The sequence below is a fragment of the Micromonas pusilla genome (assembly GCF_000151265.4).
Source record: "Micromonas pusilla CCMP1545 genomic scaffold MICPUCscaffold_12, whole genome shotgun sequence".
Lineage (NCBI taxonomy): Eukaryota > Viridiplantae > Chlorophyta > Mamiellophyceae > Mamiellales > Mamiellaceae > Micromonas > Micromonas pusilla.
The window spans coordinates 402,083-428,323 of record NW_003315893.1 but is presented as its reverse complement, the minus strand read 5'-3'; the positions used below and the strand labels follow the sequence as shown (position 1 = coordinate 428,323).

At 69.7% G+C, this 26,241-nt stretch overlaps 13 protein-coding genes across 13 annotated transcripts; 7 read left to right on the top strand and 6 right to left on the bottom strand.

The window, feature by feature from the left end:
* The first annotated feature begins 150 nt into the window (after positions 1–150).
* On the top strand, positions 151–1,961 carry LIL (light induced like protein). The gene is made up of 4 exons (XM_003062557.1): positions 151–245; positions 419–451; positions 896–1,185; positions 1,383–1,961. The coding sequence occupies exons 1-4, from the start codon at positions 184–186 to the stop codon at positions 1,742–1,744; spliced, it is 747 nt and encodes a 248-aa protein (XP_003062603.1). The 5' UTR covers positions 151–183; the 3' UTR covers positions 1,745–1,961.
* A 96-nt stretch (positions 1,962–2,057) lies between these two features.
* MICPUCDRAFT_52156 (uncharacterized protein) lies at positions 2,058–2,687 on the bottom strand (the record flags this gene model as incomplete). Its single annotated transcript, XM_003062325.1, has 1 exon — positions 2,058–2,687. One exon carries the CDS (start codon positions 2,685–2,687, stop codon positions 2,058–2,060), a length of 630 nt encoding a protein of 209 aa, XP_003062371.1.
* Positions 2,688–2,993: 306 nt separating this feature from the next.
* Positions 2,994–5,939, top strand: MICPUCDRAFT_52155 (uncharacterized protein; the record flags this gene model as incomplete). Its single annotated transcript, XM_003062556.1, has 1 exon — positions 2,994–5,939. The coding sequence occupies one exon, from the start codon at positions 2,994–2,996 to the stop codon at positions 5,937–5,939; it is 2,946 nt and encodes a 981-aa protein (XP_003062602.1).
* A 448-nt stretch (positions 5,940–6,387) lies between these two features.
* MICPUCDRAFT_52154 (uncharacterized protein) lies at positions 6,388–10,359 on the top strand (the record flags this gene model as incomplete). Its single annotated transcript, XM_003062555.1, has 2 exons — positions 6,388–6,489; positions 6,646–10,359. The coding sequence occupies 2 exons, from the start codon at positions 6,388–6,390 to the stop codon at positions 10,357–10,359; spliced, it is 3,816 nt and encodes a 1,271-aa protein (XP_003062601.1).
* Positions 10,360–10,644: 285 nt separating this feature from the next.
* Positions 10,645–11,232, top strand: MICPUCDRAFT_42182 (uncharacterized protein; the record flags this gene model as incomplete). The annotated part of the gene is made up of 1 exon (XM_003062554.1): positions 10,645–11,232. One exon carries the CDS (start codon positions 10,645–10,647, stop codon positions 11,230–11,232), a length of 588 nt encoding a protein of 195 aa, XP_003062600.1.
* Positions 11,233–11,487: 255 nt separating this feature from the next.
* MICPUCDRAFT_42181 (uncharacterized protein) lies at positions 11,488–12,153 on the bottom strand (the record flags this gene model as incomplete). Its single annotated transcript, XM_003062324.1, has 1 exon — positions 11,488–12,153. The coding sequence occupies one exon, from the start codon at positions 12,151–12,153 to the stop codon at positions 11,488–11,490; it is 666 nt and encodes a 221-aa protein (XP_003062370.1).
* A 1,222-nt stretch (positions 12,154–13,375) lies between these two features.
* Positions 13,376–14,824, top strand: MICPUCDRAFT_2767 (Multidrug/Oligosaccharidyl-lipid/Polysaccharide flippase superfamily; the record flags this gene model as incomplete). Its single annotated transcript, XM_003062553.1, has 2 exons — positions 13,376–13,986; positions 14,098–14,824. Coding segments are annotated over 2 exons (1,338 nt in total), but the record flags the coding sequence as incomplete, so codon positions are not given.
* Positions 14,825–15,262: 438 nt separating this feature from the next.
* On the bottom strand, positions 15,263–16,042 carry MICPUCDRAFT_4814 (uncharacterized protein; the record flags this gene model as incomplete). The annotated part of the gene is made up of 1 exon (XM_003062323.1): positions 15,263–16,042. A coding segment is annotated over one exon (780 nt), but the record flags the coding sequence as incomplete, so codon positions are not given.
* A 905-nt stretch (positions 16,043–16,947) lies between these two features.
* Positions 16,948–18,467, top strand: MICPUCDRAFT_35880 (uncharacterized protein; the record flags this gene model as incomplete). The annotated part of the gene is made up of 2 exons (XM_003062552.1): positions 16,948–17,566; positions 17,730–18,467. Coding segments are annotated over exons 1-2 (1,140 nt in total), but the record flags the coding sequence as incomplete, so codon positions are not given.
* A 1,368-nt stretch (positions 18,468–19,835) lies between these two features.
* Positions 19,836–21,843, bottom strand: MICPUCDRAFT_52148 (uncharacterized protein; the record flags this gene model as incomplete). The annotated part of the gene is made up of 3 exons (XM_003062322.1): positions 19,836–20,805; positions 20,850–21,439; positions 21,484–21,843. The coding sequence occupies 3 exons, from the start codon at positions 21,841–21,843 to the stop codon at positions 19,836–19,838; spliced, it is 1,920 nt and encodes a 639-aa protein (XP_003062368.1).
* Positions 21,844–22,114: 271 nt separating this feature from the next.
* MICPUCDRAFT_52147 (uncharacterized protein) lies at positions 22,115–22,537 on the bottom strand (the record flags this gene model as incomplete). Its single annotated transcript, XM_003062321.1, has 1 exon — positions 22,115–22,537. One exon carries the CDS (start codon positions 22,535–22,537, stop codon positions 22,115–22,117), a length of 423 nt encoding a protein of 140 aa, XP_003062367.1.
* A 455-nt stretch (positions 22,538–22,992) lies between these two features.
* Positions 22,993–24,060, bottom strand: MICPUCDRAFT_3042 (uncharacterized protein; the record flags this gene model as incomplete). Its single annotated transcript, XM_003062320.1, has 1 exon — positions 22,993–24,060. A coding segment is annotated over one exon (1,068 nt), but the record flags the coding sequence as incomplete, so codon positions are not given.
* A 756-nt stretch (positions 24,061–24,816) lies between these two features.
* On the top strand, positions 24,817–25,952 carry MICPUCDRAFT_48551 (uncharacterized protein; the record flags this gene model as incomplete). The annotated part of the gene is made up of 2 exons (XM_003062551.1): positions 24,817–25,518; positions 25,689–25,952. 2 exons carry the CDS (start codon positions 24,817–24,819, stop codon positions 25,944–25,946), a joined length of 960 nt encoding a protein of 319 aa, XP_003062597.1. The 3' UTR covers positions 25,947–25,952.
* Between the last annotated feature and the right edge of the window lie 289 nt (positions 25,953–26,241).

The window sequence follows — 26,241 nt, the reverse complement described above, 5'->3', positions numbered from 1 at the left end:
GTACGAAAGTCGACACCGGAAGCAGGTGGAAGCGATATGGAGATCGAGCGCTGTGATTGGCCGAGATCGAAATGTGAATCGAAAGATTTATTTTTTTTGCGGAGAAAACCGACCAGCGACCGCGCGCGCGGGGCACTCATCGCCGTTACGCGCGCGTCAACGCCGCTCGAACGCACAATCAAAATGTCCATGTCCATCGCTAGCACTGCCACCTTCGCGGTGAACAAGGTGGCCGCGACCTCCAAGTGCGTCTCGCCGCTCGACGCGTCTCGCGTCTCCGGGGAATCCCGCTCGCTTTTTTCGCTCGCTCGCGAGGTTCAATCGGAGAAAGTCGCGCGATGCCACCCTCGCGCGAACGACCCCGCCGGACGCGTTCACGATCGCTGACGCGTCGCCCCTCCTCCGCCTCGCACTCCAGGGTCGCGCGCTCCGCCAAGGCTGCCAAGTCCAGGTGCGCTTTCGCCTCGCTTGCGCCCCGCGCGCGACGCGTCCGTCGACGCGCCGTCCCGTCTTTTTCGACCCTCCTTCCGGAGGGTTATCTGAAATCCCATCAGGGTTGCGGTGCGCGCGCGCGTGTCGCGCGCGTCGCGCGTCGCTCCGCGCGGACGCGCGCTTAAACCGCGACGGCGTCCGCGCGCGACTTCGCGCGAGCGTCCGCGCCCCGGAACGTCGTCGTCGAGCTTCGCGTGCGCGCGTCCGCGGCGACTCCGGCGCCGCGATCGGCCGCGGAAACGTGCCGCTTTCTTCTCTGTGTTCCCAGCACGCGCAAAAGTCATCATTCATTCGTTCACCACGTCCGTCTCTCGCGACGACGACGACCGACGGACGGCCCCGCTCACCTCTTCGTCTCCTCCACCCACTCTTCTCTCCTCCGAACGACTCTTGCTTCGTCCAGGTCCTCCGTCGTGACGCGCGTCGCGGCCGAGACGAAGACGCGCGCGCCCGGCCCGCTCGAGCGCGGCGGCACGCTCGAGGGCGAAAAGGCTGCCGGCAAGGACGCGGGCGCCGCCGCGCGCGCCGCCGCCGCGTCGTCCGCCGCGGCGACGCGCGCCGCCAACGCCGACAACGCGGTGTGGTCCGACCCGCGATGGGTCAACGGGACGTGGGACCTCTCCCAGTTCAAGCTCGCTGACGGCGAGACGGACTGGAACGCGGTCATCGACGCGGAGGTTGTCCACCGCAAAGGCGCGTTCTATGTCACACTGGTCCCCGTACGACCGCGTCGGCGTGGTGAACGCCGATCCTTAAGGACTTTTCCCGGCGTGTCTCTCCGCCCAGGGTCCCTCGCTTTGCTTTCAATCCCCGCCATCGACGCCTTTCAACTCCGCTTCTGACGCCTTTGAACTCCACCCCGACAATCGCTCGTGTGGAACGACCCGAAGCCCTGGAGGATTGCCCCGCGGTGTACGACGAGGACGGCTTGTTCGACACTTCAATCGTCCCGTGGTGGGTCTGGGTGAAGCGGTTCCATCTCCCGGAGGCGGAGAAGATCAACGGCCGCGCCGCGATGGTTGGGTACGCGTTCGCGTACCTCATCGACGCCGCCGGCGGCGCCGGGCTCGTGGACTTGCACCAGAGCTTCCTCGGGAAGACGGCCATCTTCGTCACCGTCGCGTTTTGCCTCTTCGTGCGGCGTCTGGACGACTTGGACACGCTCGGCGTTCTCGCGGACGAGGCGACGTTCTACGATAAGCAGTGGAACGCGACGTGGGAGGGCAAGGAGCGCCCGTCCGATAACAAGTAATCACTACAGGAGGCGGGCGGAGGGCGTCGAGAAGGGCGCGTGGGGGCGCGCGACGGAGGCGGGGGGCTCGTCGCGCGCGATGGAGGCGAGGGGATGAGGTCGATGAGTGTGATTGATTTTTCCGCGAGGAGGAGGCGTTTTGATGGATCGACGCGGTCTCTTAGAGTCCGAGTCGAGGCGCGAGGACGCGCGATTGAAACTATATTTTCGTGCTTCTACGGGCGGTGCTTCGCGGCTCGCACGTTCGTCGAGCGCGCGCAGGTTCCCACCACGGCGCGCGCGCGTCGGACGCGGTCGCGTCGTCGTCTCTCGTTCACCACCCCGCGGGCGCCGCGCGCCGCGTCGACGCCTGCTGCGCGCGCATCCGCATCCGTCGCAGATGCTGCCTCCTGTCGTCCAGCGCGGCCTGCGCCCACGCGAGCTCCTGCCGCAGCGCGCTCGTCGTCGCCTCGTCGTCGTCCTCGTCGCCGACGCCGACGTCGACGACGCCGTCTCCGTCTCCTCCCCGACGCGCGCTCGCCGCGTCGATCGCCGCGGCAGCCTTCTTCGCCGCGCGCGCGCCCCCGCCTCTCTCCTCGTCCTCCTCGTCCTCGTCCTCCTCGACCCTCGCCGCGCGCGTCGGCGGCTCCGGCGACGGCGACAGCGTCGTGGAGTCGTCCAGCGCGTCCAAGACGCTCGGCGGCGACAGGTTCGCCGACGACCCCGCCTTCCCCCATCCCATCACGCTGAACGGCCGCTCGACGACGCTGAACGGCGTCGTCGTCGCGAGCGCGACGTCCTCCGCGAGCGGCCCCTCGACGCGTCGCATCACCTCTTCGAAGTCTTTCCGGACGTTCTCCACGAGCTCGCGCCTGGTGAGGTGCCCGCGGTACGCGGACTGGATGCGCGTCGCCGCGCGGCGTCGCGCCGTCGCCGTCGCGAGATTTAGATTCGCGCGCTGCATCTTCAGCAGTCCGCGTCGTCACCGCTTCCGACCCGCGCGCCGCGGCGTCCTCTAAGCTCGCGCGCGGACGACGACGCGTCGCCGCCTCTCTCGCGCGCCTCTCGTATCGACGGACGCGACGCGGGCGACGTCCCCGGCGTCGACGCGACGCGCGCGCGGTGCGAAGTGCCGCCCGAGCCGTTAGGATTTGAACGAGCGCTCGCGCGTCCGCCAGTCGTCCGCGTCAGGACCGCTGCTCTTCGTCAACTGCCGCGATTGCCGACCACCGCCCGCATTTCGTCCCCGGAGCGGGCGCGGCGCGGACCGATGATCGTCCCGTCGTTCGGCGAAGGGTCGTGGCTCGAGGTCATCCTCCAGCACCTCAGGGACGCCGGGAGCGATGGCCTGACCCCGAGCGAGATCGCGCTCCGCGCCGCGCGCTGCGGCCGCGAGCTCGGCAAGAGAGGCTTGGATTCCGCGCTCGCGTCCATCGTGCCCATGTTCGGTCCGGGCCCGAAGGCGAAGACGGCGTACTTCGCGCGAGTCTCGCGGGACGAGCAGGGCGGGGATAAGAACAACACGAAGTGGCGGCTCGCGGACGATCTCGACGCGAGCGAGGTGCCGGCGACGGATCCCGTCGATCCGACGCGCGCGAGCTGGACGGTCGAGGATCTGGCGGACGCGAACGCCAAAGGACTAGTCGGGAAGAAGAAGAAGCCCGCCGCGAGGGCGAAGGCCACGAGGGCGAAGGCGACGGAGGGAGGCGACGGGAAGGACAACAACCCCGAGGACGGCGCGGCGAAGGACCCGCCGCGGACGGCGAGGACGAAGTCCGCGAAGGTGATCGACGACGACGATGACGACGACGACGACGACGACGACGACGACACCCCCGCCGACGACGACGCGAAGACGGCGAAGCCGGACTCGCAGGACTCGCGGAGGCACGCCGCGGTCGCGCGAACCGCCGCCGCGACCGCGACGACGTCCGATCCCGCGCGACGACCGGCGTGTGTGTACGCGTGGCCCCCGCCCATCTCCGCCGACGCGTCGACGTCGCCGAAGAAGAAAAAGCCGACGCTCGCGACGAAGAAGGGCCACACCCCGCGCGAAAGCGTCCTCCTCCGCGTCCCGCGCCCGGACGACGCTTCTGGCGCGGAACCTGAGCCTCCCGCGGTGACGTCCGCGACCGGCTGGGTGAGCGTCTCCAGAGGCGCGATCGTGAGGTTCGCGGACGGCGTCGCGATGCAGGTGAACGAATTCCACGAGGAAAACAAACCCGGCGGCGGCGGCGTCCTCGTCGGCGTCCTCGCGGCGACGCGCGCGGGGCTTCAGAAGTTCGTCGGCGCGCGCGGGACCAAGCTCAAGGTGATGCCGGCGTACGACACGATGGTGTTCATGTTCGACGACGACGCGGAACAGAGGGAGATCATTCTCGTCAAGGCGGAGATCATCGAGCGGCGCGCCGAGGACGTCGAGCGCGTGCTCTCGACGCGTCTGAAGAGCGACGCCCCGGGCCGGGGGAAGCCGGATCTGAAGATGGTGCTCACCGGGAAGTACGACGAGCACTGGAGGTACGAGGGGTCGCTGGAGAAGAAAGATCTGAGGAACGGCGCGGTGACGGAGTTGGACGCAAGTGCGGCGGAAAAGGCGGAGAAGGCGGCAGCGGCTTTGGCAAAGAAGGCGGCGGAAAAGGCGGAAAAGGCGGAAAAGGCAGTCGCGAAGAAGGCGGAGGTCCCCGCGCCCGCGCCCGCGAAGAAGCCGCCCGCGCCCGCGCCCGCGCCCGCGCCCGCGCCCGCGAAGAGAGAGCCGAAGCGAGAGGAGAAAGTCGACAGACCGGTCGCGAAGCGCGGAGACCTCCCGCCGGTCGTCGCGATGGAGGTGGACGTGGACGTCGTGTCCGACGACCGCGGCGAGAAGCGGCGACGCGACCGCCCCGACGCGGACGCGCCCGCGGACGAGAAGAAGATGAAGTTCTCCGAGGCGGTCGCGAGAGACCCGCCGCCCGCGTCCGCGATCGGGTTCAGAATACCCAAGTCGAACGCCGCGGCCGCGGCCGCGGCGGCGCCGGCGACGGACGCGGCGGCGGCGGCGGCGCGGGCGCGCGCGGACCGAGACCGCGAACGCGAACGCGACCGCGTCGCGCAGGAGCGCGAGGAGAAGGCGCGCAGGGAGAGAGAAGAGCGCGACGCGAGGCTCGAGCGCGAGCGCGAGCGCAGGGAGAGAGAAGAGCGTCAGCGACGCGCGCGCGCGGCGCTGCTGGAGAGCCAGGCGGCGAAGGCGGCGGCGGCGTCCGAGCGCGAGAAGGGGGAGATTTTCACGCGCGCGCCCGCCGCCGAGCCGGGCGACGCCGCCGCGCGCGCCGCCGCCGTCGGCGACGAGAACGCCGCGGCGTACGCGCGCCTGAGGGCGAAGTACGCGCGGTGGCCGAAGAACCTCGCGGGCGTGCGCGCGGGTATCGGCCCGCTCGAGCACGCGTTCTGGAACCCGCGCGGGATGTCGGAGGCGACGTTTCTAGAGATTAAGCGGCGGGCGCCCACGCTTCAGGACGCGTACGACGACGCGTGGCGCGCGGTGGAGGCGGCGAAGAGCGCGCCGCCGCCGCCGCCGTTCCCGCCGCCGGCGATACCTCCGCCGCCGCCGGCGGCGGCGACCCTCGGGGGGTTGGAGCGCAGCGCGAGCGGGAGGGACCTCGACGACCGCGGGGGCGCGGCGGGGCCCGGGCCCGGAAGGGGCCGATTCCCCGAGATCGAAAACGGACTCGTGTGGGTCATGAAGTACAAGTACGTCAAGCACGGCATCGAGAACCGCCTGATCGCGCTGGACGAGGAGGGCGGGCGCAGAGTCCTCAAGAAGAAGATCAAACCGAACACGATCGTCTTCATGTGCGGGTGCAACAGCGACGGCGAGCGGCGCGAGTTCATGTACCGCGCCTTCCGCGCCGTGCCCGCGGACCCCAACGCGTCCCCGCCCGAGTTCGTCGCCGCGCACGACCCGAGCGCGTTCCAGGGCAAGTACCCGACGCACCAGGTCCGCCTCGCGCCGGTGGAGGGGATCGGGCTGGACGAGGGCCCGTTCTACGACGGCCCCGAGGCGCACCTGAGCGACGACGAGCTGCGCGCGCTGCCGCGGCGCGTGGAGGACTACCTGAGAGACGGTCAGCGGCCGGGCGCGCCTCGAGGGCACGAGTTCCCGATCACGCTGAAGAAGCGCGAGGCGGAGGATCTGCTGGAGACGCTGGTGGAGGCGGCGCGGTTCAGAGGGCGAAGGTGAGGGTGAGGGGACGGCCTGGCGGCGCGAGCGGGGCGGCGAGAGAGGGCGTGGTAGGGCCACCGTGGCCGTACTTGAAGTTTGAAACGCAAACGAGCGCGGAAGAAACCGCGCATGCGCATGCGGACGAGCAGATCCGAGAGATTCTCAGCGCGCGTCGTCGTCCGAGGGAGACGAGGGGTTGGTTTGCGCGACGCGTCGACGCTACGCACAGCGCGACGCGCGGAGTCACGCGTCGCTCGAGCCTTCCGCGCGCGAGATCGACCTCGCGAGCGCGTCGCCGAACGGCGCGGCATCGCGGACGCGTCGCGCGCGCGACGCGAGCGCGCGCGCGGCGTCGCATCTGCTCTCCCCGCGGTAGTCGCCGCGTCGGCCGCTCGCTTTTCGAGCACCCTCCCTCGACGTCGCGCCGGCGGCGGTTGACCGCGAGTCCACGCGGCGGACGGACGCGATGGCCGACGCCGCGACGTCCCCGCCGGAGCCGAGGGAGATCCGCATCCGCGTCCGGCAGCAAGAGCCGGAGGGGCAGCACGCCCTGACGGTCCCGAGCGACGTGCGTCCTCGCGTCCTCGCGTCGCTTCTCTTTCCGTCCATTTCCTTCCAGCGTCGTAGTCGTCGACGACGAACGACCTTCGCGCTCGCGATCTGACCCGCGCCTCCCGTCCCCGCCGCTCCCCGTAAAACCCCCGCCGCGCGCCGCCCTCCCCAGGTCGAAGTCACGACGCTGAAGTCCTCGATCGAGACCGCGTGCGGCGTCCCGTCCGCGCGCCAGCGCCTCATCTGCCGCGGCCGCGTCCTCAAAGACACGCAGCGACTGTCCGATCTGCGCGTGGAAGACGGGGACACGCTCCTCCTCGTCTCGCGCCCTCCGGACGTCGTCGGCGACGCGCGCAACGACGACATCGACCACGCGGCCGCGACGCAGCGCGCGGCGGCCGCCGGGGACTTCATCCGCATCCCCGCGGGGAGCAACGTGCAGCTCGGAAGCGTGTCGCTGCCGACGTCGGCGCTCGGGGGCGCGCAGATCAACGCCATCGTCGGCGGCATCTTGAACGATATCGGCGGCGGCGGCGACGCCGCGGCCGCGATGGCGGCCGCGCAGGCCGCGGGCATCACCCCGGAGTCGATCGCCGCGATGACGGACGGGTCGTCGATGTCGTTCGAGGTGACGATCGGGCCAGACGGGGCGCCGCGCGTGGTGCGGCGGCCGGATCCCGCCGACGCCGACGCCGCCGCCGGCGGCGGCGGCGAGAGGCGGACGGTGACGTTCGAACGCGCGCCGTACGATCCCGCCGCGGTCATCACCGCGCACGTGGCCGCGTTGACGCGCGCGCTGGTGGACATGGACGCGGACGACGCGGGCGGGTCGTTCGCGAGCACTCCGGGCGGAGGACCGCCAACGGAGGCGCCGGCGGCGGAAGCGCCGGCGGCGGAGGCGCCGGCGGCGGAAGCGACGGCGGCGCCTCTCTCGGCGACGCCGGACGCGCGGAACTCGCACGCGGGCGTGCAGTGCGACGCGTGCGGGATCATGCCGATCACGGGCGAGCGCTACAAGTCCATCGCGGAGGGGGACTACGACCTGTGCGCGGCGTGCCACGACTCCGGGAGAGGGACGCAAGCGCCGCACGCGCCCTTCGCGCGTCTGCCGCTGCCGCTGCCGGGGATGATGCCGCCGCCGACGTCCGCGCCGCGGGTCGTCGTGGACGCGAACCGAGCCGAGGCGTCGCCGGAGGTGGGGGGCGTCGCGGCGGCGCAGGCGACGGCGACGGCGCCCGCGGCGGCGGGGACGGAGACGCGAACGCAAACGCAAACGCAAACGCCGCCGCCGCCGATCGTTCGACGCGTCCCGCCGGTGGTGACGTCCGCCGAGGTCTCGAACTTGCTTCGAACCGGCGCGGACGTCGTCGAGCGCGCGATGCCGCGGATACGAACCGCCGCGAGCGACATCGAGGCTGCCGCGAGCGCGTCGCGTATGGACGCCGACGCCGCGCGAGGACAGAGCAGCGCGCTGCGAGCGGCGATGACGCTGCACAACGCCGGGTCTTTGCTCATGGACCTCGCGCGGATGGCGATGAGCGTGCAGTTGAACGGCGACGTCGCGGCGCCGCCGCCGTTCCTCTCGACGGAGTCGTTCCTCGCGGGAGGGGCGATCGGCGCGGGAGAGGCGACGAACGCCGCGGACGCGACGACCTCGACCGAGACGGACGCGGAGGCGACGGATCCCTTCTCCGCGAGCGGCCCGACGACGACGCGGATGACCCCGGTGGCGGCGAACGCTCCGGACGACTCCAACTTCCTCGCGCCCGCGCTGATGTACTTGGACCCGCGCGGCGGGACGCAGCCGCTGAGTGGGCTCGGGATGCGGCCGTCCGTGCGAAGCGCGGGCCTGAGCGACCTCTTGGGCGGCGGCGGCGGCGGCGGCGGCGCACACGGCGGGCTGAGCGCGCAGCTGTCCGGGCTCGCCGGGCTCTCTGGGTTCGCCGGGATAGGAGACACCGCGGAGGCGGCCGCGGCCGCGGCGCTCGAGCGATGGGCGCGCGAGGGGTTGATGGACAGCGCGAACAGGACGGCGCCCGCGGCGTCCGCGCCAGCTGTGCGTCCGCCGCCGGCGCCGCCGCCCGTCGATCGTCAGCTCCGCGCGGCGCAGCGCGCCGCGCGCGACGCGCGAGAGGCTGTCGCTGGCGCGTGGTCGGACGGCCAGACCCCCCCCGACGCGTTGCGACAGATGCTGTCTCAGCTCGAGTCGCAGCTCGAACGCCTCCAGCGGCGGCACGACCAGGCGGCGACGGCGATGCACGCGGCGCTCGCCATCCGCGACGGAGGCGGCGCCGGCGGCGCCGCCGCGCCCTCGCCCGCGCCGCGGTCCTACCCGCCCGCGCCGGCGCGTCCCGGCGGCACGTCGCAGTACCCCCCGCCGCCGCCCGGCGGCGTTCGCCTAAACTCTAACTCGGCGCGTCGGCGTCGCGCGAGTCCCTCGACGCGCACGACGTCGGACGCGCAGACGCCGCCGCCGCCGCCCACGGCGGACACGTCCACGGGGATGCGCACGCCGCCGAACGAGGAGGAGGAGGCGTCGGCGGGATCTGGATCCGGGACTACTAATCGTCGTCGATCCTCGGCGGAGCGCGAGGAAGAGGACGCGAGACGACGACGAAGACGCGAGGGGAGAAGAGGGCCGCTCGGTTTCCTCGCGAACGTTTTCGACGCCGTCAGAGGCGGCGGCGCGAGGCGCGACCGCGAGCGGCCGCGACGCGCGGCGGCGTCGGTGAAGCGGAGCCAAGGGACGCAGGCGTCGCCCGCGGTCGCGACGGACGACACGCAGACGCAGAGCGCGCGGATGGACTCCGTGAGCACGAACACGACGGCCGCGGCCGCCGCGACGGATCCGCCGCGGTCGTCGTTTCGGTTCGAGTTCAACGCCAACACGCTCGGCGGCGACGCCGCGCCGCCGAGCGTGTTGGCGGCCGCCGCCGCCGCCGCCGCTGCGAGCTCGACGACGGCGCCCGCGATCGCGAACGGCGGCGTGACACACACAACGAGCGTGGATTCGAACGGACGCGTGGTGCACAGGTTCCAGACGGTGACGGTCTCGCGCGCGCCGTCGGCGGCGCCGGCGCCGGCGGCGGAGGGGGAGGGGGAGGGGGCGCGAGACGCGCCGCCGCCGCCGCCGCCGCCGCGAGCGTCCGAATCCGCGGATTCGTCGGGGACGATCCCGGAGGCGTTCCAGCAGATGATGAGCGCGGTGCTCGGGAGCCTCGACTCCGCCCGACAGCAGCAGCCCGCGCCGGATCGGCGACCGGCGGAGGGAGGATCGGCCGAGGGGTCGGCTCCCGCGCCGCAGATGTTCCAGGAGCTGATGAGCACCCTGCTGAATAACCTGCAGGACGTCACCGGCGGCGCGGCGACCGACGGCGCGCGGCCGACGACGCAGCGGCTTCGGCTCGTGCCCGTCCCCGGCGGCGGGTACACGCTCGCGCCCGAGGCGGCGCCCGCGTCCGCGTCGGCGTCCGCGTCGGCGTCCGCGTCCGCGCCTCCTCCTCCCGACCCCGCCCCGGTCGTCGCCGCCGCGGACATGGAACCGGACCCGCCGTCGCCGCCTCCGTCGCCGCCTCCGACGACGACGTGGACCGAGGCCGTGGACGACACCCCGCCGGCGCTTCCCGAGGCGAGCGACGCGTCGGTTGACGTTCCGTCTTCTTCCCCCGAGCGCTCGACGGCGGCGGCGGCGGCGACGACGACGACGCGCGTCGCGGACGCGCGAGAGGCGGCGGCGGCGGCCGCGGAGGCGCGCTTGGCCGCGGCGGGGACGCCGGAGCCGAACGAGGAGACGCATGAGGTCGCGCGCGGGCTCGGGATGCAGCTCCCGGCGCGACGGGCGGCGAGGAAATCGCCCTCGACGCACCCTCAGGCGCCGTTGGACTGACGAGGGACGAGAGAGAATTTTCCGCGTTCGCGTTCGATTTTTTGAAATTTTAATACGGGAATTTACGACCGATGGTCGAAAAGCGCGTTCAGATGTAATACGGTTCGCGAGAAAAACCCTATGCGTTTTTGGTCAAATCGTTATCCTCAATCTGAACGCGAGAATGCGTTTCGCGAGGAGTACAAGTACTTACGTCACAGGTTTTCAGTCACGAATATGGACCGTTGAATTGGCTAGAATTCTCCCCCGCGCGCGCGCATTGCACGCGACGCGCCTCACGTCATCATGGCGCCTAAGAAAAAGACCCCGGCTAAATCAAGCACCCCAGGCGTGCCCGTGAAGTCGGTCACGCCGGCGAAGAAGATCGCGAAGAGCCCGAAGACGACCGTGAGCGAGCCGAAGACGCTCTTCTGTCCCAGATGCTCGATGGGTCCGATGAACAAAGCCGGGCTCGCGATGCACGAGGCGCGGTGGTGCAAGAAGAAGGACCGCCCGGCGGCTCCCCCGGGTAACTTAGGCGACCTCGCCGACGACGACGACGTGACCATCGCGGAGCTCAGTCGCAGGCTGAAGAAGGCGAGCAGGCGAGCGAAGAAGGGCGAGCGCGTCAGCGAGGAGAAGACGCTCTTCTGCGACAAGTGCAAGAAGGGACCGATGAACAAAGCCGGCCTCGCGATGCACCAGGCGCGTTGGTGCAAGGGGCCGGGCGCGGTCCTCAAGACCCCGAAGGCTGCCGCCGCGAAGCCCGCCGCGGGCGCGAAGACGCCGAAGACGCCCGAGCCGAAGACGCTCACGTGCGCCAAGTGCGGCAAGGGTCCGATGAACAAAGCCGGGATGGCCATGCACCAGGCGCGGTGGTGCAAGCCGAAGTGAGCGGCGGGCGATCGACGGGGTTTTAGACCCGCGCGCGCGACGTGTGAACCGCCGCGATCCGTCGGACGTCCGCCATCGAGGAAAAGCTCGAGAGGCGGCGACGGAACGACGCGAACGACGACGGAATGATTGTAAGTAAAGAGCGACCCAATTCACAATTCAACGCGACTCCGCGACGCCAGCCTTTTCAATTCTACCGTAGTAGATCCCCCTACTAGACGCGCCGCCGCCCCGCCGCGCCCTCCCCCGACCGCCTCACCTCCGCGCCATCCGCTTCAGCATCAACCCACCCCACGCCGCGGCGCCCACCGCGGCGCCGCCCAAGTGCGCGGCGTGCCCGACCCCGCTCTCCCCCAGCCCCAACCGCGCGCCGTAATAATCCCTGGCGACGAACGCCGCCGCGAGGACCGCGTTCGGCACCGGGAGCACCATGTACAGATACACGGTGCTGCCCGGCCAAAGCAGCGCGTTAAGGAGGACGATCGCGTTGACCGCGCCGCTCGCGCCGAGCGCGGGCGGGGTCGTGAGGTACCCGACGTTGTTCTCCCAATACCGACCGGCGCTCTGGAAGATCCCGCGTCCCTTCGGCGCGCGCTCGGCGCGTTTGTACTCGCACCACGCGACGTGCGCGCCGCTCGCGACGACGCCGGCGACGACGTACAGGTTCAGCAGCGCCGCCGGGCCCAGCGCGCGCGCGACGTCCCTGCCGAAGAAGTACAGCGCGAGCATGTTCGCCGCGAGGTGCGAGACGTCGCGGTGCGAAAACGCCGACGTCAACAGCGTGTGCCATCGCCCGCGCTTTATCGACTCCTCGCTCACGAGAAAGTTCGCGCGCATGAACCGCGGATCGAGGTTGTGCCACGCCGCGAACACCGCGACGTTGGCGAGCGCGATCGCGTAGAGCATGTGCTCGCCCGTCATCGCGCTCCCCGGCGCGTATCGGACGTGGGCGCGGTAAGAACGCGACGCGCGCTGAGACGCCACACGGGTGCCAACTCTGTCTCGCTGTCGCGACGGAAAGAGCGACGACGGCGCGCGGGGAGATCTCAGCCTCGCGACCGCCGCCGCGGCGCTCGCGCTCGCGCCGAGCGGTCTCTCGCGCGCGCACGCGGCCCAGTACGCGGCCGCGTCGCGTCGCGGGGACGGAGGCGTCCCGCGCGCGCCCCGCGCGGCGAACCCGCGCGCGAGCTCGCGACAGCTCTCGACGACGGACGACGGCGTCGACGGCGTCGTCGTCCGCGTCGTCGCCGCCGTGGTCGCCGCGAACCCGCGGGCGAGGACGCTTCCGAACGACGCGGAGACATCGCACGTCGCGACGCGCGTCGCGTTCCCCCGAAGGGACGCGCGCGCGACGCGCGTCGCGACGCCGCGACCGAGGAAGCGCCACATCGACTGCCGCGCGGGTTCCGTCAGCGGAAAGTACGAGGGCCGGGGTGTCGGGTCTCGGGGTCGCTCGCGTACGCGTGTACTGTACATATTTCCAAAAGTCGCCGAAATCGGCACGAAAACCCCTGTGTCGAATTCGGTTTCGACGCTTTCACACCCCCTGCCGAATCGGCAGGTTTACGGTATCATCCGCGCGAACGCGCGGGGCTTTGGTCTAGTGGCATGATATTCCCTTCGGGTGGGAGTGGTCGGGGGTTCGATTCCCCCAAGCCCCCTATTTTTGCATTTCTTTTCGAGGCGTCGTCGCGCGGCGGTCGTCGTCGGTGCGCGCGCGCGGTTTTCGAGTCGGTTCGCGAGCGTTCGACGCGGCGGCGGCGTCGCGCGCGTCCGTTTTCCCAGTCGTCGTCGCACTTTTTTTTTTGGCACTCTCGAGAGTCGAGAGCTCGAGACGTACCCACGTCACTTCCTCCGACACCGCGGCCGTCGCGGCCGCGCGCGCGTCGCCGGCGGAGAAGGAGCCGGCCGCGACGCGAGGGGCGCGCGCGCGGCGCCGTCGTCGCGCGCGATGATGGCGAGCTCGCCGCCGCCCGGGCGCGGCGCGAGATCCGCGCGCGGCGCCGCGTACGGCGTCCTCGCGGACGACGACGACGACGACGCGGCTTCTAAGCCGTCGTCGTCATCGTCGTCGTCCCCGTCGTCGCGGCTGACGTCCGACGACCACGCGGCGGCGTCGCGCGCGCTCGGCGGCTTCCGCGGCGAGTCCGCCGCGCAGCTCGCGCTCGCGCTCCCCGTCAGCCTCTCCATGATCTGCAACCGCGTCATGTCGCTCACGTCCGTCGCGTTCGTCGGTCACCTCGGCCCGCTCCCGCTCGCGGGCGCGGCGCTCGCGACGACGCTCGGAAACGTCACCGGGAACTCCATCATGGTCGGCATGGCGAGCGCGGTGACCACGCTGTGCGGCGCCGCGTTCGGCGCGAGAGCGTATTCGTCGCTCGGAGGCGTCCTCCAACGCGCGCTCATCATCTTGACGCTCGCGGCGATTCCAATCTGCGTCCTGTGGGCGAACGCGACGTCGCTGCTGCTCGCGATGGGGCAAGACGAAGAAATCTCGCGCGTCGCCGGGCGGTACATCATCGCGCTCATCCCCGGTCTGGTGTTCTACGCGTGGAACATATGCGTGCAGGGGTTCATGCAGTCGCAACGGCTGACCAAGCCGAGCGCCGTCGCCGGCGTCGTCGCCGCCGTCTTGCACGTCCCCGCGAACGTCGTGTTCATGCGCGCGCTCGGGCTCGGGTACGTCGGCGCCGCGCTCGCGACGTCGTGGAGCAACGGCGTCGTGTTGACGATCAACGTGGCGTACCTCGTGCGGTTCCATTCGCGGCGGCGCGGCGGCGGCGACGACGGCGACGAAATTCGCGAAATTCGCGAAATACACGAAAAAAACGAAACCCGGGACGCGGGCGCGGACGAGGACCCGAGCGAATCGCTCCGACGCGCGCGACGCGCGACGTGGACCGGCTGGAGCGCTCGCGACGCCTTCTCCGACTGGCCCGCGTTCCTGAGGCTCGCGCTCCCGGGCGTGCTCATGATGGGCGAGTGGTGGGCGTCCGAGGCGAACATCCTCATCGCCGGCTACCTCCCGAACCCGGAGCGAAACGTCGCGGGGGTGAGCATCTTCCAGGTCACGAACGCGCTCGCGTTCATGATCCCCGTCGGGTTCAGCGTCGCGGTGGCGGCGCGCGCGGGTAACGAGCTCGGATCACGCGCGCCCGCGCGCGCGCGCCACGCCGCGCGGTGCGCGTTCGTGTTGATCTTGATCGTCGAGGCGGCGGTGTCGGCGGTTATTCTCCTCGCGAGAAAGTCGTGGGGGAAAATCTACTCCGCCGACGACGACGTCGTGTCTCTCGTGTCCGCGCTGCTCGTGCCGCTCGCGATATACACCGCGTTCGACGGCGTCCTGTGCGTCGCGACGGGCGTGATCAAAGCGTGCGGGAGGCAGGCGGTCGCCGGGCCGGTGGTTTTTTTCGCGTACTACGTCGTGGGGATACCCCTCGCCGTCTACCTCGCGTTCGGGCCGCCGAAGATGGGCGCGATGGGGCTCGCGATCGGCGCGACCGTCGGGACGGTGGTGCACTCGCTGATCATATGTTTCATCGTGTACAGGACGGACTGGTTCGGGGAGGTGGAGCGGGCGAGAGCGCGCCTCGGCGGCGGCGGCGGCGGCGGCGGCGGCGGCGGCGACGACGGCGACGACGAAGAGAAGGGAAGCGGCTCGGCGGAGTCGCTGCTTCCCACGGTGTGCGAGTTGGAGCTTCAGGACAGGTCGAAGAAGACGCGCGAGGACGACGTTTGACGTTCGACGTAGAGTAGACACCGTAGACTATCAACAGTAGCAGTTCACGTCGACGAGAGCACAGCGCGGACTCGCGTCTCACGACGTCGGTCTCGGCACGCAGGGCTTCGACCCTCTCCCCCGTCTATTTTTTTTCTTCGCCCCGGCCCGCCCCCGGCCCGCCCCCGCGCCCGCCGCGAGCGCGCTCGCGTCGCCCCCCTCCTTCTCTTCCTCCTCCTCCTCCTTTTTCCCCGCGAGGAGAAACGTCCCCCCCGACGCGAGAAACGCCGCGCCGACCGGGTCCGATCGCGCGTCGTACTCGGGTACTTCCACGCCTAACCCCTCGCACAGTCGCGTCATCGCCTCGTCCGCCCTGGCGTGTATCTTCATCGCCGCCGTCGCGTCGTACCGCGTCCACTGCAGGTTGCATATCACGCGATTCCGCGACTTCCCCGGCAGCGTCGACGCGGGCGGCACCTTCAGCGACGTCCCGACGACGACGCTCAGCGCCGCGTCCGCGCTCGCCCGCGTCGCCGCCAGAAGCGTCGGCGGATGTAAGCGTTCGCCGAAGTGCACGATCGTGTCGCGCAGTTCCTCGCCGCACGCGTCGCACGCGCGCCCGGTCCGGTGCCGATGCATGCGCCCTTCCGACAGCTTCCCGGCGGTGACGTCGAACGCTCGCTTGACGCGAAATTCGAACTTCTCGCAGCGCTCGTTGACGCACGTCTCCTCGTACACGCAGCCGTGGAGTCGGGAGACTTTGTCGTCGTCGCACCCGGAGCGCGCGTGCAAGCCGTCCACGTTTTGCGTCACGACGCGCTTCACCACGCCCGCGCGGACGAGCGCCGCGATCGCCATGTGCGCTTTCGTGGGTACGACGCGCTCGAACTTCGGCACGGCGACGTCGACGCCGACGTCGCGCATCGTCCACACCCCGGAGGGCCCGCGAAAATCGGGGACGCCCGCGGCGGTGCTGACCCCCGCGCCCGTGTGGATCACGACGCCGCCGCCGTCGCGCGATGCCGCGCGCCTCACCAAGTCGATCAAGCGCTTTAGTTTCTCTTCGAGCGCGTCCGGGGCGTCGTGGGTCTCGGCCGCGCGCGCGGCCGCGCGCGCGCGGTCGCGCGCGACGCGCGCGTCCGTCGCGACGACGGCGTCCGCGAGCGACGCGTGCGCGAGAAGGAGCTCCTCGTCGCATCGCGCGCGTTGCGAGGGCGCGAGCGCGAGCGCGGCGCGGACGCGGCGCTCGAGGAGCGCGCGCTCGTCGCGCGCGTCGAGCGCGTCGCGAGCCTCGCGCTTGCGCTTCGTCCTGAGGAGGGAGGGGAGCGAAGGGAGGACGGACGAAGGGTTGAATGGAACGTGACGACGACGAAAAGGACGAACGAGGCGGGGCGGGGACGTCGCGGTCGCGCGGACGGGCGATGGCGCACCGCGCGGACTCCTCGCGCGGAGGGATCGACGTCGACATCCACGCCGCCGCCGACGCCGTCGAGCGGCGGCGGGCGGCGACGCGTCGCGTCGTCTGCGTCGTCGTCGCCGTCGAGACGAAAACATCATCAAAAGTCGACAGGTGCTATTTCGTACTACGGGCCTGATAATATCTCAGACTGATACTCATAGGGGACTTGGGGGAATCGAACCCCCGACCACCTCCACGCTTGAGTGCAGACACGGGTTGAACCGCCGTCTTGGTTCACCCAAAGGAGGTATCATGCCACTAGACCAAAATCCCCTGTCGAGGTCACCGGTCAATATTGACCGGTGAAGTGCCAAAAAACGCGTATTCGCGGTACAAGTAAAGGAGCACCGTGTCGCGCGTCGACCAATGAGCGTACGCGACGCGCGAGTACGCGCGCGGTCGCGAGACTGGTCGCCATAGCGCGTGGTCCAACGTGCGACCGTGGTTCCATTGCGACCGATCTTTCCATTGCACCAAGGGTCGTTTTCCGCGCGCTTTCGACGTTTGGCAGAGACCGCGCGAACCATTCACCACGTCGCGCGAACGCGGACGATCGTGCGACGCGCGGGAGCTCCCTCGCGTCCGCGCCTCGTTCGCATCGCGCGGCGCGGGCGAAGCGCGCGCGCGGTCGCTCGGCGCGCGCGCGCGACCCCACCGCACCGCGCGTCGACGACGCCCCAGGGAGCGAGAGAACTTTTTCGCGCGGGACGGACGCGCAGATCTCGCGTCGTCGTCGTGCCGACGGTCAGCGTCGGATGCTCGGCGAGCCGCGCGCGTTCGGCGTCAACGATCCGTTCGCGACGCAGCCGCCGCCGCGCGCGGGTCTGACCGCGATCCCCGCGCCGTGGGGCGCGTCGCCGAAGGACGGATCCACCGGCGTCGCGTCCGCCTCGGGAGCGGGACCCGGCGCGACGACCTCGTCGACGACGACGTCGACGACGTCGACCACGACGGTTTCGACGACCGCCCCGCGCGGTCGCGGCGGCTCGTTCGCGAACCTCTCGACCGGCGCGACGGCGCCGTCGCCGCTGCCCTCCGCCGCCGCCATGCAGCACGCGCGCAGTGACAACATGAGTAACGCCGCCACCCATCAGCAGCAGCACAGCAACGTGTACGTGAAGAACCTCGCGGAGGACGTGGACGAGCTCACGCTGAAGGTGCGTTCTATACACTGGTTCCCATACGACCGCGTTCGCGTGGTGAACGCCGATCCTTAAGGACTTTTGCCGTCGTCTCTCTCCGCCCATCCCTCGCTTTCAATCCCCGCCCTCGGCGCCTTTCAACTTCAACTGACGCCTTTCAACTCCACTCACGCTGAAGAGCGTCTTCGACGCGTTCGGCGTCGTCGAGTCGTGCTGCGTGATTAGGGACGTGAGCACGAACACGTCGAGGGGGTTCGGGTTCGTCAAGTTCGACGGCGTCCAATCCGCGGAGAGCGCGATCAAGGAGATGCACGGCAAGAGCGTGCGAGGACGCACGCTGGAGGTGAAGTTCGCGAACAGCGACAGCAGCGCGACGACGGCGGCGGCGGGGATCGGGACGCCGAGCGATAACATCTACGTCAAAGGCTTGCCGCCGCGGTGGACCGAGGTGGAACTGAGAGCGTTCTTCAAGGTGTTCGGGGCGATCATCGAGTGCCGGCTGCTGCACGCGTCCGGGACGACGACCGCGGGCGCGCTGATTCGGTTCGCGAGCGCGGAGCAGGCGGCGAGCGCGGTCGTGACCGCGAACGGGCGCGTCCCCGCGGGGGGCGCCGTCCCGCTCGTGATTCGATTCGCCGATTCGCACGGCAAGGCGAAACGCGGCGCGAATTCCGGGAATTCGAACAGTCGCGGGAACAGCGTCCACGGCGGTGTTGGCATCGACGGCGTGAACATCCCGGGCGCCCTGAACGGCGGCAACGACTGGGTCCCCGGCGCGTTCGGCGGCGCCGGGCACCCGGGCGTGGTGTCTCCGGGCAGCGCGCTGATGGCGGCGATGTCCGCCGCCGCCATGAGCGCGGGCGGGAGCGTTCGCAACCTCGACATCGCGTCGATGCTCCTCGCGCAGCAGCACAACGCGGCCGCGGCGATGATGATGAGCGCGAACGTGAATAGTGGAGGGAGCGTGCACGCGGGGGTCCCGGGCGGCGGTCCCGGGAGCGACGCCGGCGGGAGCGTCGCCGGCGGGTCTCTGTACGGGCAAACAGTCGGGCAAACAGTCGGTCGCGGCGGCAGCGCGGGGAACCTCGCGCAGCTCGGCGCGCTGCTCGGCCAGATGCAGCAGCAGCAGCAGCAACAGCAGCAGCAGCAGCAGCCTCTCGGTTCGTTAGGGTCGATGGGCGGGTCGATGGGCGGGTCGATGGGGTCGCTCGCGTCGATGCACGGCTCGATGCACGGCGGCGGCTCGATGCACGGCTCGACGCACGGCGGCGTCGGCGGTCTCTCCGCGATGTTCACCGGCGGGCTCGACATCGGCGGTGGCGGCGGCGGCGGCGGCGGCGTCTCTGGCGGCGGAGCGCCTCCCCAGAGCGCGTACGAAGCGCCGGTCAGGGGAGGGACCGCGTTCGGTGGGTCGTCTCTCGGCGGGCGCGGCGCGTCGTACGGAAACGTCACCTCCCTCGCGCCGGGCGCCGTCTCCCCGGTCGGGTCGCTCGAGAGGGACGGCGGGATATGGTCCATGCGCGCGCCGGTGCCGCCGCGATCGCGCGGCAGCAGCGAGAGCTTAAACGTCGGCAGCGTCGGCAGCGACGTCGTCTCTCTGCCGAAGACCGCGGGGGGGCTCGGAGGAGGGTCGACGAGTCTCTTCGGCGGCGCGGGCGGCGGCGACCCGGGGCCCGGGGCGTCTCCTTCGGCGTGGGATCGCGCGGAGACGCCCGGGATATCCGCGGAAGCCGCGGCCGCGATGCTCGACTCCCTGGACGAGGAACTCGACGCGTCTGAGATGAAGCGTCGACGCGACGACGATCCGTGCGGGGTGACGGCGTACAACCTCCCCCCGGAGGCGGACGAGTTGTTTTTATACAAGACGTTCGCGCCGCACGGCGCCGTGCTGGGCGCGGCGACGACGCCGGGGACGTCCGCGGGGACGGTTCGGTTCGCGAAGCGCGCGGACGCCGTCGCCGCAACGCGCGTGGTGGAACTGTGCGTCAAGGGCGTTCGCGTCGTCGTGGACGACGCGTGAGGCGCGACCCGCGCGGACCGACCCGCCCAGCCCGCGCGAGACCGAAACTATACAGTATTCTTTTCACGTCGCGACGCGCCGCGCCCGGGCGAAAACGCCTCGGTCGCGGCGCGGTCGCCCTGTACCCTATTCTGTTGCTTTCGCGCGACGACGCAACACGTAACATATAACACTAACACGGTCGTCGTGCCATCTGATATTAAATAACAAAAGAAAGACACGTGTACGAAGAACGAGACGACCGATCGATCGCGACGAAATCATTCATTTCACCTCCACTTCGCGCGCGAGCTCGATCAGGTCGACGTCCTTCCCCGCCGCGATCGCCTCCGCGGCGTCCCGCAACCTCGCCCTCCGCGCGCCGACCTCGCCGCCCGCGTCGTCGTCGTCGTCGTCGCGCGCGTCGAGCAACCCCGCGGCTTTCACGATCGACCGCGTCCGCGACGCCAACGTCCCGCCGCCGTCCGGTCCGTCGCCAAACGCCGCCGGGTCGCGCGCCGCCTTCTCCAACACCCGCACCGCGCGCGTCACGTCGCCGCGCTCATGGTCTTCTCCCCACACGTGGTCTCGCTCTCTCTCTCGCTTCTTCCGCTCCCTGCGCGCTTTTCGCCGCCGCGCTCTGCCGTCGCCTCGTCGCTCGCTCCGCGACATCGCCTCGCCCTCCGCGTAATGCGCGAACCGCCGGTACCGTCCTGGCTCGAGCAGCGGCGGCCGCGCGTGGCTCGCCTTGGCGCACTCGCCGCAGCAGAACCCGCCGAGTTTCGCGCGGCACGCGGGGCAGACCAAGAAGAGCCGGTTGCAGTCCACGTTCGGGCAGTTTCGATGCGGCGGAGGCGCGCGCTTCTCTGAGCAGCAGTGACACGTCAGCGTCGCGGCGTCGTCGCCCGCCTCTGAGCTCGGTCGCCCGTCGCGCGTCATCGCCAGCCTCGAGTCGAACACGAAGAGCTGATCGTCCCACAGGCAATCGTCCCTCTTCCCGTACGCGTCGAAGTACGCCTGCACGCCGCCCTCGAGCGTGAAGACGTTGTCGTACCCTTGCTCTCTGAGCACCGTGCTGTACACGTCGCAGCGAATGCCTCCGGTGCAGTACATCATGATCGGCGCGTCCTTGGGTCGTTCCGTAGAAGCGAACGTCGGGGTGGCGTTGAAAGGCGTCAGAAGCGGAGTTGAAAGGCGTCGATGGCGGGGATCGAAAGCGAGGGACCCTAGGCGGAGAGATGCGCCCGGCAAAGTCCTTAAGGATCGGCGTTCACCACGCCGACGGGGTCGTATGGGAACCAGTGTACAGAACGCGCCTTGCGCACGCCAGCGAGCGGCCCGCCGCCCGTCGCGTCGACGTTCGTCTCCACCGTCTCGCGAAACGACTCCTGGACCGGCCGTTTCGCGCCGCGGAAGTGCCCGACGTCCCATTCGTACCCGTTCCTGACGTCCAGCAGCACCGGCGCGGCGTCGGGATCGTTATCCGCGTCGTTCTCGAGCATCGCGTGCCAACGCTCCGGCGACAGCGGGATCCCGCGTCGCGACGGATCGGTGATCGGGAGATGCCGCGTCCCGCCCTCGAGCTGCACGAGCTGGGGCTTGTACCGCAGCGAGAGCTTCGGGTGCGCCTGCGATGAGATCGGGTAGATGGATATCCGCATGCCGCCGAAGCCCGGGCGGGATTCCACCCAGCGCGCGTACCGCTCGCCGTCGTCGCCGCGGCCGGACATCTGCGCGTTCACCCCTTGCTCGTTGACGTAGATGCGTCCTTGGGTCGTTCCATAGAAGCGAACGTCGGGGTGGCGTTCAAAGGCGTCAGTTGGAGTTGAAAGGCATCGCGGTCGGGTATTGAAACCGAGGGTGGGCGGAGAGACACGCCGGACGAAGTCCTTAAGGATCAGCGTTCACCACGCCAACGCGGTCGTATGGGGACCAGTGTATAGAACGCGCCTCGAATCTCGAGGCGGTTCGTCTCCACGAAGTCGCGGTGTGCCTCCACCTCCGCGTGCGGGTCCTCCACGGTGGTGAACCGGAAGAACGTGATGAGCTGGTGCGACGACGACGTGGACGACGTGGACGACGTGGACGACGTGGACGCGTCTCCTTCGGCGGACGCGCGCGAGATCGGCGCGACGCCGACGTTGCGGCGAGAGAAAACCCTGGGGATTCGGTGGTCGCGGGTCGACGCGCCGCGCCCCCGCGCGACGCGCGGCTCCGCGGTCGCGGACGCGGTCGCGGACGCGCGCGGCGCGCGGGTCGGCGCGAGCGCGCGCATCGCGGTCGCGGTCGGCATCGCCGCCGAGGACGTCGCGACGGTCGCCGACGGACGCTCGCGGCGGCGGCGCTCGCGATAAATGCGGTTCCGAGATGGACGTCGCGCGAACTTTCGCCGTCTCACATCATCATCATCATCGCGGTGGTTTCGAGGACGCCGCGGTCGGGTCGGCGCTCGCGAGCGTCGCGCGTCTCGACGCTCCCGCGCCGCTGAGAAGATGATCGCGCTCGCGTCGTCGTTGTTACAAAGTCTCCTCGTCGCTCCGAGGGCTACGTACCATACCCACCGCTCATCGCTTCTTCGACCCGTCGCCCTTCCCGCTCGGCCCCGTCCCCGTCGCCTTCTCGTACGCAGCTTGCAGCAAAATGAACCCCGCGCAGAGCAGCGCGGGACCGAGCACGGGGCCGCCGGGGATGAACGCCCACCCGAACCACGCGTCGGACGTCGCGACCTGAGACACCGACTCGCCCGACGTCGCCGCCTGCGCCGCGGTCGCCGTCGCCGCCGCGGTCAGCGCCGCGACGCGCGCGGACGCGGAGGACGCGACCGTCGATCGCCCGCGCGCGTCGACGACCGAGGCCGAGGCGGGCGAGGAGGACGCGACGTGGGACGAGGACGAGGACGAGGACGAGGACGCGCGCGATGCGACGCGGCGGCGACGCGGCGGCGCGCGGGCCGCGGGGACGCGCGCGAGCGACGCGGCGACGGACATCTCGACGCGTCGAGGGAGAGGCGGCCCGCGCGGCCGGCGAAGTGGTCGATCGCGATCGAGTCGGCGCCGTCGTAGTCGGTCTATCTGATGCGAGTATTTTTAATTTTATTCTCGCGCCAGCCGGCTCCGGCCGCGGCGGTCGCGCGTCACAGCGGCGGCGGCTCGTCGTCGTCGTCGCTGCCGTACGTCGCCACCTGCTCCGCCCTCGACGCGGGCGCGGCCTGTCTCACGGACTCGACCATGTCGAACGCGCTGCCGCTCTCGCCGTCTCTCACGATGCCTCGGACGCTCACCGCGCCCATCTCCCGCACGAGCTTCTTCGTCCCCGTTCCGGGGTTCGCGGGGTTCCCGCCCTTCTTCTTCTTCTTCCCTCCCGCGCCAGCGCCGCCGTCAACGCCGTCGACGCCGTCGACGACGTAATCCTCCTCCTTCGAGCAAACCTTCTCCCTCCGTCGCGCCTTCGGCATCGTCACGACGAGAGACCCGGTCGTCTTACTCCGCCGAGCGCACGCCGCGTCCGGCTTGACTTCCTCGGGCAACACCAAACACAGCATCTTCCCCTTGACGAGCACGCGCACGAGACGCGTCTGGACGTCCACGTCCATGAGGCTCGTGTCCATGTACTTCCCCACCTTGACGTCGAGCACGACGGAGGCGCCGTCCTCGGAATCGTCCAGTCGGAACTCAGCGCCGGACTCGTTGCACTGCTTGACGTCGTCGACGTCGTAATCTTCCGGCAACTCCGGGAACCCCGCGCGGCGCTCCACCTTCTTCGTGCCGTCGATGTTGAAGTACCGGTCGTGGTGCTCCTTCTTCTTCCTCTCGTTCTCTTCGCGCTGACGCGCCGTCTCGCGTTGCTCCGCGACTCTCGTCGCCGCGCACCACGGGCGCTCGTCCTCCGGCATCTCCGCGATCGCGGCGACGTCGTCCTCGTCCGGCGCGAGGTCCCGCGCGTCCGACACCTTCATCGCTTCCTCGATGTCCACGCCCTCCTCTCGCAGCTCTTTCATGAGCTGCGCGGTGATCCTCGGGAGGTCCTGCTCGGCGAGGATGCGTTCGCTCGGCGTGATGGCTTTGCCATCGAGTTTTTTTATCCCCGGGAGCGTCGCGACGACGAACGCCCTGTACCCGCTAAAGTCCGCGCACGGGTTCCCCATGAGGTACAGATCCTCGAGCTGATAGTTCGCCTCGAGCGTGTGCACGGTCAGCAGACTCGCCTTCGCGATGAAGTTCACCGTCAGGTCGAGCTTGACGAGAGACTCGCAGCGTTGTAAGTTTTCGATCTTAGAGATGTTGTTCACCGCGAAGTTGGCGTACTCCAGCTCCTTGAGGCGGTGGAGGTTCTCCAGCTTGCTCACGAGGTTGTTTTGCATGTACAGGATCTTCAGGTGGCGGCATACGTGCCCCAACGCCTCGATGCGCTCGATCTCTTGCTGATGCAGGGAGACTTCCTCGAGGTTCGAGACCATGCCCTCGTTGTGCTCCGCCCTGCGTCGGATCATCTCCAGCGTTATCGGCGCCATGGTGTGGACGACGGCGCGGACGACGCGCGACGCCGCGAGGGGGTGCGGGGCGGGACGAGACTCCTCCGGGTCTTCCGCGCGGTCGCGATCGGGGCGCGCCGACCCCGCGCGCGTGCGTGCGGCCGCGCGAGGAAGGACTGGACGGCGGTCGACCGTCGATCGATCTGGCGGGTGCCGTTTGTTGACCGCCGCGCGCGCGATGGCCGGCCGGGCGGCAACGGTTGATCGCGAATGTCGACATTTCATCGCGAATGTCGACATTTCATCGCGAATATTTGATCGCGACTCGATATTTGATCGCGAATCGAGAGCTACAGAACGAACTTAGGGCACGTAACGAACTTAGGGCACCCCATGACGAAAGTGTGTCACGAGTCGAACGGCGGCCAGATCGGCGCGCCCCACGCCGGCCTCGAGACGCCCTCGCGATGGGGGTCTTCGCGAAGAAGAAGCGCACGCCCGCGGAGCTCGCGGTGAAGCTCCTGAACTCGCTGAACAGCCTCGGCGGCGGCGGCGGCGGCGAGAAGGCGCGTCCCCGTCCGTCCCCGCGCCGACCCCTCGCCCGCGGCCGGGCGAGCTCGGACGATCGGAATAATGAACGTTCGCTCTCTCGCGTCGATCGATCGTTCCCTCGCGTCGTCCCCTCGCTGACCTTTCCCCCTCCCTCCTCCTCCTCCGCGCCGCCCCCTTCCCCCCCGCTCGCTTCCTCCCCCGCGACTGCAGGACCAAGAGGCCATCGCGAAGTACCTCGGCGAGATGCGCGCGATCATGTTCGGCGAGACGGACGCGCCGCCCGACCCCGCGACGCAGTCGACGCTCGCGAGCGAGGTGGCGAAGAGCGACCTCCTCGGCGTCCTCATCGCGTCCCTGCCGTCGCTCCACTTCGAGACGAGGAAAGACGCCGCTGCGGTGTTCAACGGGCTGATGCGCGTCGAGCCCGAGGACGCGCCGTGCCCGTTCGTGGAGTATCTAGAGCGGCGACCGGAGTTGCTGAGGACGATGACGACCGCGTCGGAGCTGGCGGGCGCGGAGGCGGACGGCCAGGGCGGCGGCGGCGGCGACGCGTCCGCGGCGCTGACGCTCGGGACGATGCTGCGAGAGGCGGTTCGGCACGAGCGACTGTGCGCCGCGGTGCTGCGCGACGCGAAATTCGAGAAGATGTTCGAGTACATGCAGCTGCCGACGTTTGAGATCGCGTCGGATGCGGCGGCGAGCTTTCGAGAGATTCTCACGCGGCACAAGGGCGCCGTCGCGACGTTTCTCTCCGAGCACTTCGACGGCTTCTTCGGGAAGTTCAACGCGATGCTCGAGAACGGGAACTACGTCACGCGGCGGCAGAGCTTGAAGTTGTTGTCCGAGCTGCTGTTAGACCGCGCGAACGTCGGGAGCATGATGCGATACATCGGCAGCGTCGAGAACATGTGCCTCATGATGAACCTGCTGCGAGACGAGGCCAAGGTTCGCGCTCGCGCCCGTCCGTCCATCTTCCTTCTCTCTCTCTCGTCGCCCTCGCCCGTGCCTTTCGAACGCCCTCGCTCGCCTTTCAAAATGTAATGATGACACGACCGGCCCGACCGCGACTGACCCCGCCGCCCCCGCGCGCCTCGCCTCTCCTCTCCCGTCGACAGAGCATTCAGTTCGAGGCGTTTCACGTCTTCAAGGTTTTCGTCGCCAACCCGAACAAACCGCCGGCGGTGCTGTCCATCTTGTTGAAGAACCGCGAGAAGATGATCGGATACCTCGCGAACTTTCAGAACGACCGGGAGGACGAGCAGTTCGTGGAGGAGAAGGCGATGCTGATGCGTCTGATGGAGCAGCTGCCGCAGCCGGAGACGAACTACTGCGTGCGAGTGCCGGAGTCGCCGACGAAGTCGTCGTCGCCGTGACGTGACGGCGGCCGCGATGGAGGGTGCGCGTGTGGGGTCGCGCGTTGAAGCGTGAAGCGTGACGTACTGTAGTACAACTAGGCGTTGTTCTCGAGATGTAATACTACCGAAGCGAGCGAAACAGACGAGAGGCGGCTCGAAGACGGCGCGGCGGCGGGCGGATAACGGTCTCGGATAAAACGTCTCGGATAAAGTACATGTCGTCGCTTCCAATGACGGACGAACGCGCGACTCGTCGCGGCAGTCCTCGACGCGCGCGCCGGCGCGTCGTCATGGTCCGCGCGCTGCGCTGCGT

What these genes read in the sequence shown, in the direction of transcription:
- LIL (XM_003062557.1), top strand. Translation starts at nt 184, where the DNA reads ATGTCCATGTCCATCGCTAGCACTGCCACCTTCGCGGTGAACAAGGTG. An exon ending in GCCAAGGCTGCCAAGTCCAG is followed by an intron (nt 452 to 895) that starts GTGCGCTTTCGC and finishes TGCTTCGTCCAG; the next exon opens with GTCCTCCGTCGTGACGCGCG. An exon ending in GGAGGTTGTCCACCGCAAAG is followed by an intron (nt 1,186 to 1,382) that starts GCGCGTTCTATG and finishes AACGACCCGAAG; the next exon opens with CCCTGGAGGATTGCCCCGCG.